We start from the raw sequence: 19,558 nt of genomic DNA, 5'->3' as shown, positions 1-19,558 counted from the left end.
CCCTTCCCTTCCCTTCCCTTCCCTTCCCTTCCCTTCCCTTCCCTTCCCTTCCCTTCCCTTCCCTTCCCTTCCCTTCCCTTCCCTTCCCTTCCCTTCCCTTCCCTTCCCTTCCCTTCCCTTCCCTTCCCTTCCCTTCCCTTCCCTTCCCTTCCCTTCCCTTCCCTTCCCTTCCCTTCCCTTCCCTTCCCTTCCCTTCCCTTCCCTTCCCTTCCCTTCCCTTCCCTTCCCTTCCCTTCCCTTCCCTTCTTTTCTTTTCTCTGCTCTTCTTTCTTTTCTTTTCTTTTCTTTTCTTTTCTTTTCTTTTCTTTTCTTTTCTTTCTTTTCTTTTCTTTTCTTTTCTTTTCTTTTCTTTTCTTTTCTTTTCTTTTCTTTTCTTTTCTTTTCTTTTCTTTTCTTTTCTTTTCTTTTCTTTTCTTTCTTTCTTTCTTTCTTTCTTTTTGCTGCATCTTCTGCAAAAATCCCCCTTTTTGGACCCATCTTTTTGCAAAAAAAATCCCACTTTCTTTTAGTTGGGTTCGTGCAGAAAACTTCATTTTTTTTTTTTGCAGCAACTTTAGCAAAACTCCCACTTTTCAGCCGCATCTTTTTGCAAAAAACCCCGCTTTCTTTCACCTGGAATTCATGCAAAAGTCCTCTTTTCAGCTGCAACTTCCCCCAAACCCCCAATTTTCGCCGTGATTTCTGCAAAACTCTCACTTTTTTTTTTCTTTTTGCTGCGGCTTTTGCAGAACTCCCACTTCCTTTTACCCCAAATTTATGCAAAAGTCCTTTTTATTTCTTTTTCTGCGGCAACCTTTGCAAAATTCCCACCTTCCACTGCAACTTTTGCAAAACTGCCCCCCTTTTTTCTCTATTTTTTTTTTGCATCGACTTCTGCAAAACTCCCACTTTTGTTTGTTTGTTTTTTTGCTGCGAGTTTTGCAAAACAGAGCAAACCAGAGCAAGACAAAACGAAACAAACCCACCGTTGCATTTTATTTCATTTCACTGTTTATTTATTCATTTGTTTTTTTTGCTACAACCTCTGCAAAACCTCCGCCTGAGCTCCACTTTGAGGTGCAGTTTTGGGGCTGAGCGGGAAGGCAGCAGAATGCACACCCTGCGAATGCAAACAGGGCGGCGCTCCCACCTGCTGCAAGCACAGGTTGCAACGCTGCTCTCCCTGCTGCCAATGCAAACAGAGGGCGTAAGCATTGTCCCTGGAGCAAATGCAAAAGTGCAATGCCTCCACCTGCTGCAAATGCAAGAAAACGGCAGCGACAGAGCCTGGTGCAAATGCAAAGAGTGCAATGCTTCGGCTTGTTGCAAATGCAAGGAGTGCAATGGTTTCCCCCGGTGCAATTGCAGAAGCAAACGCAATCGCAAATGCAATTGGAAGTGCAAACGAAAATGCGATTGCAAATGCAGAAGTAAATGCAGATGCAAACGCGGTCGCGAGGGAAAACTCAACTGCAAGAGCAAACAGGAATGCAGCTGCAAACTGGGGGGATTTGGGGGGGATTTGGGATATTTGGGGACAATGGGGTATTTTGGAGTATTGGGGAGAATTGGGGTGTTTGGGGGTATTGGGATTTTGGGGGGGGAATTTGGGGTATTTTGAAGGCGTTGGGGTATTGGGGGAATTGAGGTATTTGGGGCATATTTGGGGTATTTGGGGGGAATTCGGGGTATTTTGGGGGGAATTTGGATATTTAGGGGGTATTGGCTCCAAGGACCCCACCCCAACGCCCCACTGAGCCCCTACATTTCCCCTAAGAGCCCCCAGATCCGCACAAGGACCATTCCCCCCACCCCAAACCACCCTCGGGACTCCTTCAAGTGCCCCTGAGACCCCCCAGGACCCCCCCCCTCAACCCCCCCCCCCCCCCCCCCGGGGACCCTTCCCCTCGATCATCACCTCCGTGACCCCTGGAATTCCTCCTGGGACCCCCAAATTGCTCCAAGGGCCCCCAAAACCCACCCCAGGTTGCATCCTAACCTTCCACGGACCCCCAACACCCCCTACAAGAGACCCTGAAAAACACTTTGTTCCCCCAAAACCAAATCAAGGACCCCCCCCCCCTTCCCCCCCCCCCCCCCCCGACATGCTCCTAAAAATTCATTGTAATCCCTTTGGAGACCCCACAAATTGCTCCAATGACCCCAAACCCACCCCATGGCGCCCCCAAACCCTCCATGGACTCCAAAACCACATCAGGACCCCCCCACCCCCCCAAGATCACCCCAGGGCCCCCAAAATCATCCCAGGAACCCTCAAACCCATCCCAGGAACCCCCCCAACCCCCCGTGAGCCCCCCCAAACCATACCAGGACCCCCGCAGGTCATCCCAGGGACCCCCCCAACCCCTTTAGGACCCCCAACACCCCCCCACGAGCCCCCCAGAACCACATCAGGACCCCCTGAAGATCATCCCAGGAACCTCCCCAACCCCCCATGAGCCCCTGAAACCACATCAGGACCCCTCCCCAAATCACCCCAGGACCCCCAAAACCACCCCAGGAACCCCCCCAACCCCTTTAGGGCCCCCCCAGCCTCCCATGAGCCACCCCAAACCACATCAGGACCCCTCCCGAATCACTCCAGGATCCCCCAAACCACCCCATGAACACCCAACCTCCTCCAGGGACCCCCAAAATTCACCTCCCAAATTTCCCATACCCCCCCCCCCCCTTCTAAATCCTACCCACGTAGCACCCCCAACCCTTCCATGGGGATAATGGGGAGGGGGATCCCAGCATCTGGGCCCCCTCGTTAGCGGATCTCTGGGCCATCATGCCCCGGTGCTGCTATGTTCATTTGCTCAGCAATTAGTGCTAACGAAGGTGGGGCTGACCGATAGCCTCTTGGGGACACCTTGGGGAGTGGGGGGGGAGGGGGCTCGTCCCCAACCCCCACCCCCTCACGCACCTCCCCAACTCTTAGGTCTTAAGAATTAGTGGGGGTGTGAGGAGGGGCTCCCCATGTCTCTGGGGTGGGGAGGGTCATTCGCGTCCCTTAGGGAGCATGGGAGGTCCCCAAGGGGGTGGGGATGACCTCCCCCCACGCCAGGGTCCCCCAGGGTCGAAGGAGATTGGGGACAGGACCCCCCCCCCCTTTCCCCAAAGGATATATTGATTTGAGGAGAGGGTGACCACATGGGTGCTTATGGGGTGCCCTGGGACAAAATGGGGGGGGGGGGGGGGAGAGGGGGAGTGGGAGGGGGCGACCATACTTTTGGGTCCTGATGGGGTGACGGGTGGGGGGGTTCCTTGAGGAGATCATTCAGGATTGCTTTTTTTTGGGGGGGGTCCTTTCTGATGCAGCCAGGCTCCCCCCATACCCATTCAGGTGATGGGTCTACAAAGAATTGGACCCGCAGCCCCACAGCCCAAATGGGTCCTCTCCCCCCACCCCTCCCCCCCCCCCCTTCGTCCATATCTATTGTTCCAGAGAACAAAAGGCTCCCTCGAGTTCCCAATTATCCCGAGCAGGAGAGCAGAGGGACCCGAGCGTCCCCAAACACGGCCCTGCCCCACATCGGGTCCAGCCGAATGGGTCCTGGGGGGGTGGGAGGGTGGGAAAGGGGTCTATGGGGCAGATGAGGAGGGGACTGAGGGTGGAGGGAGTGGGAAGGGAGCGGAGAGGGGGTGGTGGGACAGCGGGATGGAGAAAGGGAGGGAGGGAGGGAGAAATTGATGGATGGATGGGGGGAATGTGGGATGGGTGGGTGGAGGGATGGGTGGGTGGAGGGATGGAGCGTTGGAGGGATCAGTGGAGGGATGGAGGGGATGTTGGGTGGACGGAGGGAACGGTGGATGAATGGAGGAAACGTGGGATGGATGGAAGAATCGTTGGATGGGCGGATGGATGGATGGGTGGACGGATGGAGGGATGGATGGATGGAGGGATGGATGGAGGGATGGAGGGATGGAGGGATGGAGGGATGGATGGAGGGATGGACTGTTGGATGGATTGAGGGATATTTGGGTGGATGGATGGATGGAGGGAGGGATGGACTGTTGGATGGATGGAGAGGATGTTGGATGGATGGATGGATGGATGGATGGATGGATGGATGGATGGATGGATGGATGGAGGGATGGACTGTTGGATGGATGGAGAGGATGTTGGATGGATGGATGGATGGATGGATGGATGGATGGATGGATGGATGGATGGAGGGAGGGAGGGAGGGAGGGATGGACTGTTGGATGGATGGAGAGGATGTTGGATGGATGAAATGATCAACGGATGGATGGGTGGATGGAGGAACATGTGGATGGAGGGATGAACGGAGGAAAGAACTGTTGGATGGATGGAAGGGTGCATGGAGGGGTCAATGGGTGGAAGGGTGGATGGAGGGATAGATAGAGGGGTCAACAGGAATGAATTGTTGGGGAGTTGAGTGGACAGAGAGAGGGATGGACAGAAAAAAATGGTGGATGGATGGAAAAATGGCGCGAGGGGTCACTGGGCAGATGGAATGGTCATTGGATGGAAAGATGTATGGAGGAATGGGTGGCAAAGGGGATCAATGAAGGAACTGCCGGTGAAACGGATGGAGTGATGGGTGGAAGAATGGATGGAGGGATGGTGGGGTGGGTGGAACGGGGTGTGTGGGGGGGGGGGTGGATTGTGGGATCGTGGGATGGGAGGATGGGTGGAGGAACGGAAGGATGGAGGGATCAGCAGAGGAAAGAACTGTTGGAGGGATGGAAGGACGGACGGACGGACATACGGGATGGACAGACAAGTGGATGCACATACAGATGGACGGACGGATGGACGGATGGACGGACGGATGGACAGATGAATGGAGAGACCACAGGCCGGTCACCACCATCCCCCCCAAAACCACCACCCCCCCCTCCGCCGCCCCACTGGCGCCAGCTCTGACCCAAATCCACCCAGCCCCAGATCTTATCTCTGCCCCAAAGACCAACGTGCCCCCAGGACCCACCCCCTTCATGGGGACCAGTGGGGGTGGCCTTGGAGGGGGGGGGGTTGGGGGGAACGGGGGGTGGAACCCACATCCCATTGGTTGGAGCCACCCCCTTGGCTGCTACAAAAACTCGGAACCTTCTGAGGAGGCTCAGCTCTACAGCTCCGGCATGGTGAGTGCTGGACCCCTGGGTTTCCCTCCTTTTGGGGTGGGGTTATGGGGTCTGTGGTGCACGCTGGGCATGGTGGTCCCTCACCCCCTTCTTTTAGTGGGCTGGGATGGGTCCTTGCTGTAGGGATCCCGTCCTGATGGGTGGGAATGGGTTCTGCGAAGGAGAATGGGGTCCGTTGCCCACCCGTGGATTACAGGGGGACAGGGTGGGATCCCCTCCATCAGACGCCCCATTTAAGGTGGGAATGGACCCAAACTGCAGCGGGGGGGGGGGGGGGCGGGGGTCCTTTCCTCGCCCTTCCCCTTCCCTCAGGAGCTCTGTGGTGTCCATGGGGTAATGACCATCCCAACCCCAAACCTTCTTAGAGTCCTCTCTGAGGAGTGGTGAAGATGGTACTTCACGGCCTGGTTCTCCTCTGGAGTTGGTTCCTGCTGCGATGTGGTGAGTCCCATTGGGCCAAAATCGCTGTTTTTTTCACCCAAATCCCACCCCATCCCTCTCCATCTTTATCCCCGGGGGGTCCTCCTTCCCCACCCTCCTCCCAGCTTCCACCTCCGACCCCCAAAATTCGCACTTCCAGGCTCCAGATCCACCCACCCCTTCACAGCTACTCTACCTTTTCAACCCCAAATCTGCCATTTCCAACCCCAAAATCCATCCACCCTTTCCTTGCAATTCTTCCTTTCCACCTCCAGCCCCGAATCTGCCATTTCCAACCCCAAAATCCATCCACCCTTTCACAGCAACTCTTCCTTCAACCCTATATCTGGCATCTCTATCCCCAAAATCCACCCACCCTTTCCCCTACTTTCCACCTCCGGCCCCGAATCTGCCATTTCCAGCCCCAAAATCCATCCACCCTTTCCCCTGCTTTATGCTTCCAATCCCAAACCTGGCATTTCCAACCCCAAAATCCACCTACTCTTTCTTTTTTGGCCCCAAATCTGTCATTTCCAACTGCAAAATCCATCCACCCTTTCCTTTTTGATCCCGAATTCGACATTTATGACCCCAAAATCCACCCGCCCTTTCCTTGCTTTGCCTTTTTGACCCCAAATCTGCCATATCCAACCCCAGAGCCCACCCACCCTTTCTTCACAGTTCTCCCTTTTTATTCCCAGTGTTCAGATTTGGTGTTTTTAGCTCCCAAACTACTCAGCCCCCCTAATTGCACCATCCCCTTTTCCCCAGGGGTGCACAGCAACCCAACCCATATACATGCCCCTAGAGAATCCCCACCGTATATTTCTTTGGGGATTATGCACTGAAGGGTTTTTAGGAGGGAAGAGGGAAGTTTTTAGAGGGAAGAGAGGGAAAAACGTTGGGAATTTCTGCCTTTTTTTTTGGCACGAAAGTCGCCTTGTTTGGTAAGGAGTGGATTCTCCGCTGTCTGATACGGGACTGTGGCTCACCGCCTCCTTGTCGTTCCCAGGTGCAGACCCACAGCCCCACACCAGCAACAAGCTGTGCTCTGGGGTCCGCTGTGGACCTGGGATGGTTTGTAGGGTTTTGGATGATGGACCCAAATGTGTCACAGTGCCCTCGTGCAAGAACTACCCGTGCCCAAAAGGTACGCAGGGCGTGTTGGGGAGCACGGTCCGTTTCGTTCCCATATGGGCATCCACTGGGATATGGGAATGGAGTGAGGGGTGGGGGGGGGGGGAGGTCCCAATTCATCCCATTGCCATCCTGTAGGATTACCAGTCGTGATTTGGGATCGGAGCGTGGGATGGTGGGTGGGAATGTCCCATTTCACCCCACTGCCATCAAGGAAGGATTCCCTTTGTGATTTGGGATCAGAGCACGGGATGGTGGGTGGGATATCCCATTTCATCCCTTTGCCATCATCTTGGAAGACTGGTTGTGATTTGGGATCGGAGCGTGGGATGGTGGATGGGGACGTCCCATTTCACCCCACTGCCATCAAGGAAGGATTCCCTTTGTGATTTGGGATCAGAGCACGGGATGGTGGGTGGGATATCCCATTTCATCCCATCACCATCAAGGAAGGATTCCCTTTGTGATTTGGGATCAGAGCACGGGATGGTGGGTGGGAATGTCCCATTTCACCCCATTGCCATCAAGGAAGGATTCCCTTTGTGATTTGGGATCAGAGCGTGGATGGTGGATGGGAACGTCCCATTTCATCCCACTGCCATCAAGGAAGGATTCCCTTTGTGATTTGGGATCAGAGCGTGGGATGGTGGATGAGAACGTCCCATTTCACCCCATTGCCATCAAGGAAGGATTCCCTTTATGATTTGGGATCAGAGCACGGGGTGGTGGGTGGGATATCCCATTTCATCCCTTTGCCATCATCATGGAAGACTGGTTGTGATGTGGGATCAGAGTGTGGGATGGTGGGTGGGAATGTCCCATTTCACCCCATTGCCATCAAGGAAGGATTCCCTTTGTGTTTTGGGATCAGAGCACGGGATGGTGGGTGGGATATCCCATTTCATCCCTTTGCCATCATCTTGGAAGACTGGTTGTGATGTGGGATCAGAGTGTGGGATGGTGGATGGGAATGTCCCATTTCACCCCATTGCCATCAAGGAAGGATTCCCTTTGTGATTTGGGAGCAGAGCATGGGATGGTGGGTGGGATATCCCATTTCATCCCTTTGCCATCATCTTGGAAGACTGGTTGTGATTTGGGATCGGAATGTGGGATGGTGGATGGGTGCCTCGTGTGTGTCCTGTAGTACTCATGCAAGGATTTCCATTGTGAAGCTGGAACAGAGTGCCAGATGCTGCACGGGCGGCCCAGATGCGTCCCATTGCCTTCATGCAAGAACACCCGTTGTGAAGCAGGAACGGAGTGCAGGATGGTGAATGGGTCACCCCAGTGCATCCCTCTGCCTTCCTGTAAGAACACCCGTTGTGGTGCTGGAACGGAATGTAAGATGGTGGATGGGTCACCCCAGTGCATCCCACTGCCTACGTGCAAGAACACCCGTTGCGATGAGGGAACAGAGTGCAAGATGGTGCATGGATCACCACAGTGCATCCCATTGCCTTCATGCAAGAACACCCGTTGTGAAGCAGGAACAGAGTGCAGGATGGTGCATGGATCACCCCAATGCATCCCATTGCCTTCGTGCAAGAACACCCGTTGCGATGAGGGAACAGAGTGCAAGATGGTGCATGGATCACCACAGTGCATCCCATTGCCTTCATGCAAGAACACCCGTTGTGAAGCAGGAACAGAGTGCAGGATGGTGCATGGATCACCCCAATGCATCCCATTGCCTTCGTGCAAGAACACCCGTTGCGATGAGGGAACAGAGTGCAAGATGGTGCATGGATCACCACAGTGCATCCCATTGCCTTCATGCAAGAACACCCGTTGTGAAGCAGGAACAGAGTGCAGGATGGTGCATGGATCACCCCAATGCATCCCATTGCCTTCGTGCAAGAACACCCGTTGTGAAGCAGGCACAGAATGCAAGATGGTGCATGGATCTCCCCAGTGCATCCCTTTGCCTTCCTGTAAGAACACCCGTTGTGAAGGAGGAACAGAATGCAAGATGGTGCATGGATCACCACAGTGCATCCCATTGCCATCCTGCAAGAACACCCGTTGTGAAGCAGGCACAGAATGCAAGATGGTGCACGGATCTCCCCAGTGCATCCCACTGCCTTCATGCAAGAACACCCGTTGTGAAGCAGGAACACAGTGCAGGATGGTGCACGGATCTCCCCAGTGCATCCCACTGCCTTCATGCAAGAACACCCGTTGTGAAGCAGGAACACAGTGCAGGATGGTGCACGGATCTCCCCAGTGCATCCCACTGCCTTCATGCAAAAACACGCGTTGTGAAGCAGGAACACAGTGCAAGATGGTGCATGGATCTCCCCAGTGCATCCCATTACCTTCATGCAAGAACACGCGTTGTGAAGCAGGCACAGAATGCAAGATGGTGCACGGATCTCCCCAATGCATCCCATTGCCTTCATGCAAGAACACGCGTTGTGAAGCAGGAACAGAATGCAAGATGGTGCACGGATCTCCCCAATGCATCCCATTGCCTTCATGCAAGAGCATGCGTTGTGAAGCAGGAACAGTGTGCAGGATGGTGCTTGGATCTCCCCAGTGCATCCCATTGCCTTCATGCAAGAACACGCGTTGTGAAGCAGGCACAGAATGCAAGATGGTGCACGGATCTCCCCAGTGCATCCCATTGCCTTCATGCAAGAACACGCGTTGTGAAGCAGGAACAGAATGCAAGATGGTGCACGGATCTCCCCAATGCATCCCATTGCCTTCATGCAAGAGCATGCGTTGTGAAGCAGGAACAGTGTGCAGGATGGTGCTTGGATCTCCCCAGTGCATCCCATTGCCTTCATGCAAGAACACGCGTTGTGAAGCAGGCACAGAATGCAAGATGGTGCATGGATCACCCAAATGTGTTCCTCTTCCTTCCTGCAAAAACACCCGCTGCGAATCTGGAACGGAGTGTAAGATGGTGGAGGGTGTGCCCAAATGCGTCCCATTGCCATCCTGCAAGAACATCCGTTGTGATGCGGGCACAGAGTGCAAGATGGTGGGCGGATGGCCCAAGTGCATCCCGTTGCCAACCTGCAAGAACACCCGTTGTGAAGCAGGAACACAGTGCAGGATGGTGCATGGATCACCACAGTGCATCCCATTACCATCATGCAAGAACACCCGTTGTGAAGCAGGCACAGAATGCAAGATGGTGCATGGGTCACCCCAGTGCATCCCGTTGCCATCCTGCAAGAACACCCGTTGTGAAGCAGGAACACAGTGCAGGATGGTGCATGGATCACCACAGTGCATCCCATTACCATCATGCAAGAACACCCGTTGTGAAGCAGGAACAGAATGCAAGATGGTGCATGGATCACCCCAGTGCATCCCGTTGCCATCCTGCAAGAACACCCGTTGTGAAGCAGGAACACAGTGCAGGATGGTGCATGGATCTCCCCAGTGCATCCCATTGCCATCCTGCAAGAACACCCGCTGCGGTGAAGGAACTCGGTGCAAGGTGGTGGATGGGATACCCAAATGCGTCCCGTTGCCTTCCTGCAACAACTTCCAATGCAACACGGGAACGGCGTGCAGGATGGTGGGTGGGTGGCCCCAATGCGTCCCATTGCCTTCCTGCAAGAACACCCGTTGTGGTGCAGGAACTCGGTGCAAGGTGGTGGACGGGGTCCCCAAATGCGTCCCGTTGCCTTCCTGCAACAACTTCCACTGCAAGGCCGGAACGCGATGCAGGATGCTGGGTGGGTGGCCTCAGTGCGTCCCCGTCCCATCGTGTCGGGTGTTCCCCTGCAAGGAAGGGACGCGGTGCCAGATGGTGGCCGGGAAACCACGCTGCATCCCCAAACCTTCCTGCCGTCACCTCAGCTGCGAGGAGGGCACACGGTGCAAGATGGTGGACGACTGGCCTCGCTGCGTGCACGTCTCGCCGAGCTGCCGGGATATCCGCTGCCAGAAGGGGACCCGTTGCCAGATGGTGGAGGGGTGGCCCAAGTGTGTGCACAAGTTGCTCCTCCGCAGGGAAGTGCCTCCATCGCCGGCTCTCTCTTGCGACAACGTCCCCTGCGAGAGCGGGACGGCGTGCAGGATGGAGGGCGGTTCGCCTCGCTGTGTGCCAAGCAAGATGTCCCCAGCGCAGCCTTCTTGCAGAGTGCACTGCCCCAAGAGGACCACGTGCCAGATGAGAGATGGGTGGCCCCACTGCGTCCACCTCGCTCCCTCCTGCAGCGCCATCCAATGCCAGAAGGGAACTGAGTGCCAAATAGTCGACGGTTGGCCACGGTGCGTCCAAAGCAAGGCATCCCAGGGACAACCTTGCCGGGATTTCCCCTGTCCCAAAGGGACCTCGTGCAAGGTGACCGACGGCCAACCCCACTGCGTCCACAACCCGCCCTCCTGCCATGACATCCAGTGCCAGAAGGGAACCGTGTGCCACATGGTCAACGACTGGCCATGGTGTGGTCCCACCAAGGCGCCCCACGTGCCAACCGTTCAGACGACCCCGACCTGTGAGGACATCCGTTGCCAAAAGGGGATGGTGTGCAAAATGCTGGAGGGGTGGCCCAAATGTGTTGGCCCCATACCATCATGTGGGGACATCCAATGTTCCCTGGGCACCGTGTGCAAGATGGTCAACGGTTGGCCAAAATGTGCCCACGAACCGCTCTCTTGCAGCAACATCCACTGCCAGAAGGGGACCACGTGCCAGATGGTGGATGGTTGGCCACGCTGCATCCAAATCAAGGTGGCCCCAAGGCGACCTTCTTGCAGGGACATCCACTGTCCTAAAGGGGCCACGTGTAAGATGATGGATGGACATCCCCAGTGTGTCCATGACCAGCCCAGCTGCAGTGACATCCATTGCTCCAAGGGAACCACGTGCCAGATGGTGGATGGTTGGCCACGCTGCATCCAACTCAAGGTATCTCCAAGGCAGCCTTCCTGCAGTGACCTTCACTGTCCAAAAGGAGCTACTTGTAAGATGGTGGATGGACATCCCCAGTGTGTCCATGACCAACCCACCTGCAGTGACATCCAGTGCCAAAAAGGAACCACGTGCCAGATGGTGGATGGTTGGCCACGGTGTGTCCAACTCGAGGTATCTCCAAGGAAGCCTTCCTGCAGTGACCTCCACTGCCCTAAAGGAACCACGTGTAAGATGATGGATGGACATCCCCAGTGTGTCCATGACCAGCCCAGCTGCAGTGACATCCAGTGCTCCAAGGGGACCACGTGCCAGATGGTGGAAGGTTGGCCACGGTGCGTCCAACTCAAGGTGGCCCCAAGGAAGCCTTCCTGCAGTGACATCCATTGCCCTAAAGGAACCACGTGCAAGATGGTGCATGGACATCCTCAGTGTGTCCAAAATCAACCCACCTGCAGTGACATCCAGTGCCAGAAAGGAACCACGTGCCAGATGGTGGATGGTTGGCCACGGTGTGTCCAACTCAAGGTGGCCCCAAGGAGACCTTCCTGCAGTGACCTCCACTGTCCCAAGGGAACTACGTGTAAGATGATGGATGGACATCCCCAGTGTGTCCATGACCAGCCCACCTGCAGTGACATCCAGTGCTCCAAGGGAACCACGTGCCAGATGGTGGATGGATGGCCACGCTGCATCCAAATCAAGGTATCTCCAAGGCAGCCTTCCTGCAGTGACCTCCATTGTCCGAAGGGCACTACTTGTAAGATGATGGATGGACATCCCCAATGCATCCAAAATCAACCTACCTGCAGTGACATCCAGTGCCAGAAAGGAACCACGTGCCAGATGGTGGATGGATGGCCACGCTGCATCCAACTCAAGGTGGCCCCAAGGAGACCTTCCTGCAGTGACCTCCATTGTCCCAAGGGAACCACGTGCCAGATGGTGGATGGTTGGCCACGGTGTGTCCAACTCAAGGTATCTCCAAGGCAGCCTTCCTGCAGCGACCTCCATTGTCCCAAGGGAACTACGTGTAAGACGGTGGATGGACATCCCCAATGTGTCCATGACCAGCCCACCTGCAGTGACATCCAGTGCTCCAAGGGAACCACGTGCCAGATGGTGGATGGTTGGCCACGCTGCATCCAACTCAAGGTGGCCCCAAGGAGACCTTCCTGCAGTGACCTCCACTGCCCTAAAGGAACCACGTGTAAGATGGTGGATGGACATCCCCAGTGCGTCCAAAATCAACCTACCTGCAGTGACATCCAGTGCCAGAAGGGAACCACGTGCCAGATGTTGGATGGTTGGCCACGTTGCATCCAACTCAAGGTATCTCCAAGGAAGCCTTCCTGCAGTGACCTTCACTGCCCTAAAGGAACCACGTGTAAGATGATAGATGGACATCCCCAATGTGTCCATGACCAGCCCACCTGCAGTGACATCCAGTGCCAGAAGGGAACCACGTGCCAGATGGTGGATGGTTGGCCACGCTGCATCCAACTCAAGGTATCTCCAAGGAAGCCTTCCTGCAGTGACCTCCATTGTCCGAAGGGCACTACTTGTAAGATGATGGATGGACATCCCCAATGCGTCCAAAATCAACCTACCTGCAGTGACATCCAGTGCCAGAAAGGAACCACGTGCCAGATGGTGGATGGATGGCCACGCTGCATCCAACTCAAGGTTGCCCCAAGGCAACCTTCCTGCAGTGACCTCCACTGCCCTAAAGGAACCACGTGTAAGATGGTGGATGGACATCCCCAGTGTGTCCATGACCAGCCCACCTGCAGTGACATCCATTGCTCCAAGGGAACCACGTGCCAGATGGTGGAAGGTTGGCCACGTTGCATCCAACTCAAGGTATCTCCAAGGAAGCCTTCCTGCAGTGACCTCCACTGTCCCAAGGGAACTACTTGTAAGATGATGGATGGACATCCCCACTGTGTCCATGACCAGCCCACCTGCAGTGACATCCAGTGCCAAAAAGGAACCACGTGCCAGATGGTGGATGGTTGGCCACGGTGTGTCCAACTCGAGGTATCTCCAAGGAAGCCTTCCTGCAGTGACCTCCACTGCCCTAAAGGAACCACGTGTAAGATGATGGATGGACATCCCCAGTGTGTCCATGACCAGCCCAGCTGCAGTGAGATCCAGTGCTCCAAGGGGACCACGTGCCAGATGGTGGATGGTTGGCCACGGTGCGTCCAACTCAAGGTGGCCCCAAGGAAGCCTTCCTGCAGTGACATCCATTGCCCTAAAGGAACCACGTGCAAGATGGTGCATGGACATCCTCAGTGTGTCCAAAATCAACCCACCTGCAGTGACATCCACTGCCAGAAGGGAACCACGTGCCAGATGGTGGATGGTTGGCCACGTTGCATCCAACTCAAGGTATCTCCAAGGCAGCCTTCCTGCAGTGACCTCCATTGTCCCAAGGGAACTACTTGTAAGATGATAGATGGACATCCCCAGTGTGTCCAAAATCAACCTACCTGCAGTGACATCCAGTGCCAGAAAGGAACCACGTGCCAGATGGTGGATGGTTGGCCACGCTGCGTCCAACTCAAGGTATCTCCAAGGAGACCTTCCTGCAGTGACCTCCACTGCCCTAAAGGAACCACGTGTAAAATGATGGATGGACATCCCCAGTGTGTCCAAAACCAGCCCACCTGCAGTGACATCCAGTGCTCCAAGGGAACCACGTGCCAGATGGTGGATGGTTGGCCACGGTGTGTCCAACTCAAAGTATCTCCAAGGCAGCCTTCCTGCAATGACATGCACTGTCCCAAGGGAACTACTTGTAAGATGATAGATGGACATCCTCAGTGTGTCCAAAATCAACCTACCTGCAGTGACATCCAGTGCTCCAAGGGCACCACGTGCCAGATGGTGGATGGTTGGCCACGCTGCATCCAACTCAAGGTGGCCCCAAGGCAACCTTCCTGCAGTGACCTCCATTGTTCCAAGGGAACTACGTGTAAGATGGTGGATGGACATCCCCAGTGTGTCCATGACCAGCCCAGCTGCAGTGACATCCAGTGCTCCAAGGGAACCACGTGCCAGATGGTGGATGGATGGCCACGCTGCATCCAACTCAAGGTGGCCCCAAGGAGACCTTCCTGCAGTGACCTCCATTGTCCGAAGGGAACTACGTGTAAGATGGTGGATGGACATCCCCAGTGTGTCCAAAATCAACCTACCTGCAGTGACATCCAGTGCCAGAAGGGATCCACATGCCAGATGGTGGATGGTTGGCCACGGTGTGTCCAACCCAAGATGACAAAAAGGCAACATTCCTGCAGGGACGTGCAGTGTCCCAAAGGGACCTCATGTCGGATAAGAGATGGATGGCCCCACTGTGTGCAGAACCAGCCCTCCTGCCAGGATGTCCAATGTCAGAAGGGAACGGAGTGTGTGATGGTGGATGGTTGGCCACAGTGCGTCCAAATTAAGACTTCCATCAGGAGACCCACCTGTAGTGATGTCCATTGTTCCAAGGGGACTGTGTGTGAGATGGTGGATGGATGGCCTCAATGTTTGCAACCCAAGGTGGCCCCAAAGCAGCCTTCTTGCAACGACATGCAGTGTCCCAAAGGGACCTCATGTAGGATGACAGATGGATGGCCCCACTGTGTGCAGAACCAGCCCTCCTGTCATGATATCCAATGTCAGAAGGGAACCGTGTGCCAGATGGTCAATGGTTGGCCTCAGTGTGTCCAGACAAAGTCTTCCATCAGGAGACCCACCTGTAGTGACGTTCGGTGCTCCAAAGGTTCAGTGTGTGAGATGGTGGATGGATGGCCTCAGTGTGTTCAAATCAAGGTGGCCCAAAGGCAGCCTTCTTGCAAGGACATGCAGTGTCCCAAGGGGGCCTCGTGTAGGATGACAGATGGGTGGCCCCACTGTGTGCAGAACCAGCCCTCCTGCCAGGACGTCCAATGTCAGAAGGGAACCGAGTGCCAGATGGTGGATGGATGGCCTCATTGTGTCCAAATCAAGACTTCCATCAGGAGACCCACCTGTAGTGACGTTCGGTGCTCCAAGGGGACGGTGTGTCAGATGGAGGATGGATGGCCTCGATGTGTTCAACCCAAGGTGGTCCCAAAGCAGCCTTCTTGCAAGGACTTTCAGTGTCCCAAAGGGACGTCATGTAGGATGACAGATGGGTGGCCCCACTGTGTGCAGAACCAGCTGTCCTGCCAGGATGTCCAATGTCAGAAGGGAACCGTGTGCCAGATGGTGGATGGATGGCCTCATTGTGTCCAGACGAAGACTTCCATCAGGAGACCCACCTGCAGTGATGTTCGGTGCTCCAAAGGGACAGTGTGTGAGATGGTGGATGGATGGCCTCAATGTGTTCAACCCAAGGTGGTCCCAAAGCAGCTTTCTTGCAAGGACATGCAGTGTCCCAAAGGGAGCTCATGTAGGATGACAGATGGATGGCCCCACTGTGTGCAGAACCAGCCGTCCTGTCATGATATCCAATGTCAGAAGGGAACGGAGTGCCAGATGGTGAATGGTTGGCTTCAGTGTGTCCAAATCAAGACCTCTGTCAGGAGACCCACCTGTAGTGATGTTCGGTGCTCCAAGGGGACGGTGTGTCAGATGGTGGATGGATGGCCTCAGTGTCTTCAACCCAAGGTGGCCCCAAGGCAACCTTCATGCAGGGACATGCAGTGCCCAAAAGGGACCTCATGCAGAATGACAGATGGGTGGCCCCACTGTGTGCAGAACCAGCCCTCCTGCCAGGATGTTCAGTGTCAGAAGGGAACCGTGTGCCAGATGGTGGATGGATGGCCTCATTGTGTCCAGATGAAGAGTTCCATCAGGAGACCCACCTGCAGTGATGTTCACTGCTCCAAGGGGACAGTGTGTGAGATGGTGGATGGATGGCCTCAATGTTTGCAACCCAAGGTGGTCCCAAAGCAGCCTTCTTGCAAGGACATTCAGTGCCCCAAAGGGACGTCGTGTAGGATCAGAGATGGGTGGCCCCACTGTGTGCAGAACCAGCCCTCCTGCCAGGATGTCCAGTGTCAGAAGGGAACTGTGTGCCAGATGGTGGATGGATGGCCTCATTGTGTCCAAATCAAGACTTCCATCAGGAGACCCACCTGTAGTGACCTACGGTGTTCCAAAGGTTCAGTGTGTGAGACGGTGGATGGTTGGCCCCAGTGTGTTCAACCCAAGGTGGTCCCAAGGCAGCCTTCTTGCAAGGACATGCAGTGTCCCAAAGGGACCTCATGTCAGATCAGAGATGGGTGGCCCCACTGTGTGCAGAACCAGCCCTCCTGTCATGATATCCAATGTCAGAAGGGAATGGAGTGTCAGACAGTGGATGGATGGCCTCATTGTGTCCAAATCAAGACCTCTATCAGGAGACCCACCTGTAGTGATGTTCGGTGCTCCAAAGGTTCAGTGTGTGAGATGGTGGATGGTTGGCCTCAATGTGTTCAACCCAAGGTGGTCCCAAGGCAACCTTCTTGCAGGGACATGCAGTGCCCAAAAGGGACCTCATGCAGAATGACAGATGGGTGGCCCCACTGTGTGCAGAACCAGCCCTCCTGCCAGGATGTCCAATGTCAGAAGGGAACTGTGTGCCAGATGGTGGATGGATGGCCTCATTGTGTCCAGATGAAGACTTCCATCAGGAGACCCACCTGCAGTGACCTACGGTGTTCCAAAGGTTCAGTGTGTGAGACGGTGGATGGTTGGCCCCAGTGTGTGCAACCCAAGGTGGCCCCAAAGCAGCCTTCTTGCAACGACATGCAGTGTCCCAAAGGGACCTCATGTAGGGTAAGAGATGGATGGCCCCACTGTGTGCAGAACCAGCCCTCCTGCCAGGATGTTCATTGTCAGAAGGGAACGGAGTGTCTGATGGTGAATGGTTGGCCTCAGTGTGTCCAGATGAAGACTTCCATCAGGAGACCCACCTGTAGTGACGTTCGGTGCTCCAAAGGTTCAGTGTGTGAGATGGTGGATGGATGGCCTCAGTGTGTCGAACTCAAGGTGGTCCCAAAGCAGCCTTCTTGCAAGGACATTCAGTGCCCCAAAGGGACGTCGTGTAGGATGACAGATGGGTGGCCCCACTGTGTGCAGAACCAGCCCTCCTGTCATGATATCCAATGTCAGAAGGGAACTGTGTGCCAGATGGTGGATGGATGGCCTCATTGTGTCCAAATCAAGACTTCTGTCAGGAGACCCACCTGTAGTGATGTTCGGTGCTCCAAGGGGACGGTGTGTCAGATGGAGGATGGATGGCCTCGATGTGTTCAACCCAAGGTGGTCCCAAAGCAGCCTTCTTGCCGAGATATCCAGTGTCCCAAGGGGTCCTCATGTAGGATGACAGATGGGTGGCCCCACTGTGTGCAGAACCAGCCCTCCTGCCAGGATGTCCAATGTCAAAAGGGAACCGTGTGCCAGATGGTCAATGGTTGGCCCCAGTGTGTCCAGACGAAGAGTTCCATCAGGAGACCCACCTGTAGTGACGTTCGGTGCTCCAAGGGGACGGTGTGTCAGATAGTGGATGGATGGCCTCAATGCGTTCAACCCAAGGTGGTCCCAAGGCAGCCTTCTTGCAAGGACATGCAGTGTCCCAAGGGGTCCTCATGTAGGATGACAGATGGGTGGCCCCATTGTGTTCAGAACCAGCCCTCCTGCCAGGATGTCCAGTGTCAGATGGGAACCGTGTGCCAGATGGTGGATGGATGGCCTCATTGTGTCCAAATCAAGACCTCTATCAGGAGACCCACCTGTAGTGATGTTCGGTGCTCCAAGGGGACAGTGTGTGAGATGGTGGATGGATGGCCTCAATGTTTGCAACCCAAGGTGGCCCCAAGGCAGCCTTCTTGCAAGGACATGCAGTGTCCCAAAGGGACGTCGTGTAGGATGACAGATGGGTGGCCCCACTGTGTGCAGAACCAGCCCTCATGCCAGGACGTCCAATGTCAGAAGGGAACCGTGTGCCAGATGGTCAATGGTTGGCCCCAGTGTGTCCAGACGAAGACTTCCATCAGGAGACCCACCTGTAGTGACCTACGGTGTTCCAAAGGTTCAGCGTGTGAGACGGTGGATGGTTGGCCTCAGTGTGTTCAACCCAAGGTGGTCCCAAGGCAGCCTTCTTGCAAAGACATGCAGTGTCCCAAGGGGTCCTCATGTAGGATGACAGATGGGTGGCCGCATTGTGTTCAGAACCAGCCGTCCTGCCAGGATGTCCAATGCCAAAAGGGAACGGAGTGTCAGACAGTGAATGGTTGGCCTCAGTGTGTCCAGACAAAGACTTCCATCAGGAGACCCACCTGCAGTGATGTTCGGTGCTCCAAGGTGATGGTGTGTCAGATAGTGGATGGATGGCCTCAATGTTTGCAACCCAAGGTGGTCCCAAGGCAGCCTTCTTGCAAGGACATGCAGTGTCCCAAAGGGACGTCGTGTAGGATAAGAGATGGGTGGCCCCACTGTGTGCAGAACCAGCCCTCCTGCCAGGATGTCCAATGCCAAAAGGGAACCGTGTGCCAGATGGTCAATGGTTGGCCCCAGTGTGTCCAGACGAAGAGTTCCATCAGGAGACCCACCTGCAGTGACGTTCGGTGCTCCAAGGGGATGGTGTGTCAGATAGTGGATGGATGGCCTCAATGCGTTCAACCCAAGGTGGTCCCAAGGCAGCCTTCTTGCAAGGACATGCAGTGTCCCAAGGGGTCCTCATGTAGGATGACAGATGGGTGGCCCCATTGTGTTCAGAACCAGCCCTCATGCCAGGATGTTCAGTGTCAGAAGGGAACCGTGTGCCAGATGGTGGATGGATGGCCTCATTGTGTCCAAATCAAGACTTCCATCAGGAGACCCACCTGCAGTGATGTTCGGTGCTCCAAGGGGACAGTGTGTGAGATGGTGGATGGATGGCCTCAATGTGTTCAACCCAAGGTGGTCCCAAGGCAGCCTTCTTGCAAGGACATGCAGTGTCCCAAAGGGAGCTCATGTAGGATGACAGATGGGTGGCCCCATTGTGTGCAGAACCAGCCCTCCTGCAGTGAC

General features: G+C 55.2%; 1 protein-coding gene across 1 annotated transcript; it reads left to right on the top strand.

Moving 5' to 3' along the window:
• The first annotated feature begins 4,628 nt into the window (after positions 1-4,628).
• On the top strand, positions 4,629-19,494 carry LOC121108889. Its single transcript, XM_040657162.2, has 4 exons — positions 4,629-5,094; positions 5,460-5,535; positions 6,527-6,664; positions 7,827-19,494. Exon 4 carries the CDS (start codon positions 7,929-7,931, stop codon positions 10,785-10,787), a length of 2,859 nt encoding a protein of 952 aa, XP_040513096.1. The 5' UTR covers positions 4,629-5,094; positions 5,460-5,535; positions 6,527-6,664; positions 7,827-7,928; the 3' UTR covers positions 10,788-19,494.
• The last annotated feature ends 64 nt before the right edge of the window (positions 19,495-19,558 follow it).

Source organism: Gallus gallus, unplaced genomic scaffold (assembly GCF_016699485.2).
Source record: "Gallus gallus isolate bGalGal1 unplaced genomic scaffold, bGalGal1.mat.broiler.GRCg7b scaffold_47, whole genome shotgun sequence".
Taxonomy (NCBI): Eukaryota; Metazoa; Chordata; class Aves; order Galliformes; family Phasianidae; genus Gallus; species Gallus gallus.
The sequence above is the reverse complement of the archived record's forward strand: the minus strand, read 5'-3'. Positions and strand labels throughout refer to the sequence as shown.

Excerpts from the sequence above, each read along its gene's own strand:
- LOC121108889 (XM_040657162.2), top strand. The coding sequence starts at position 7,929 with ATGGGTCACCCCAGTGCATCCCTCTGCCTTCCTGTAAGAACACCCGTT.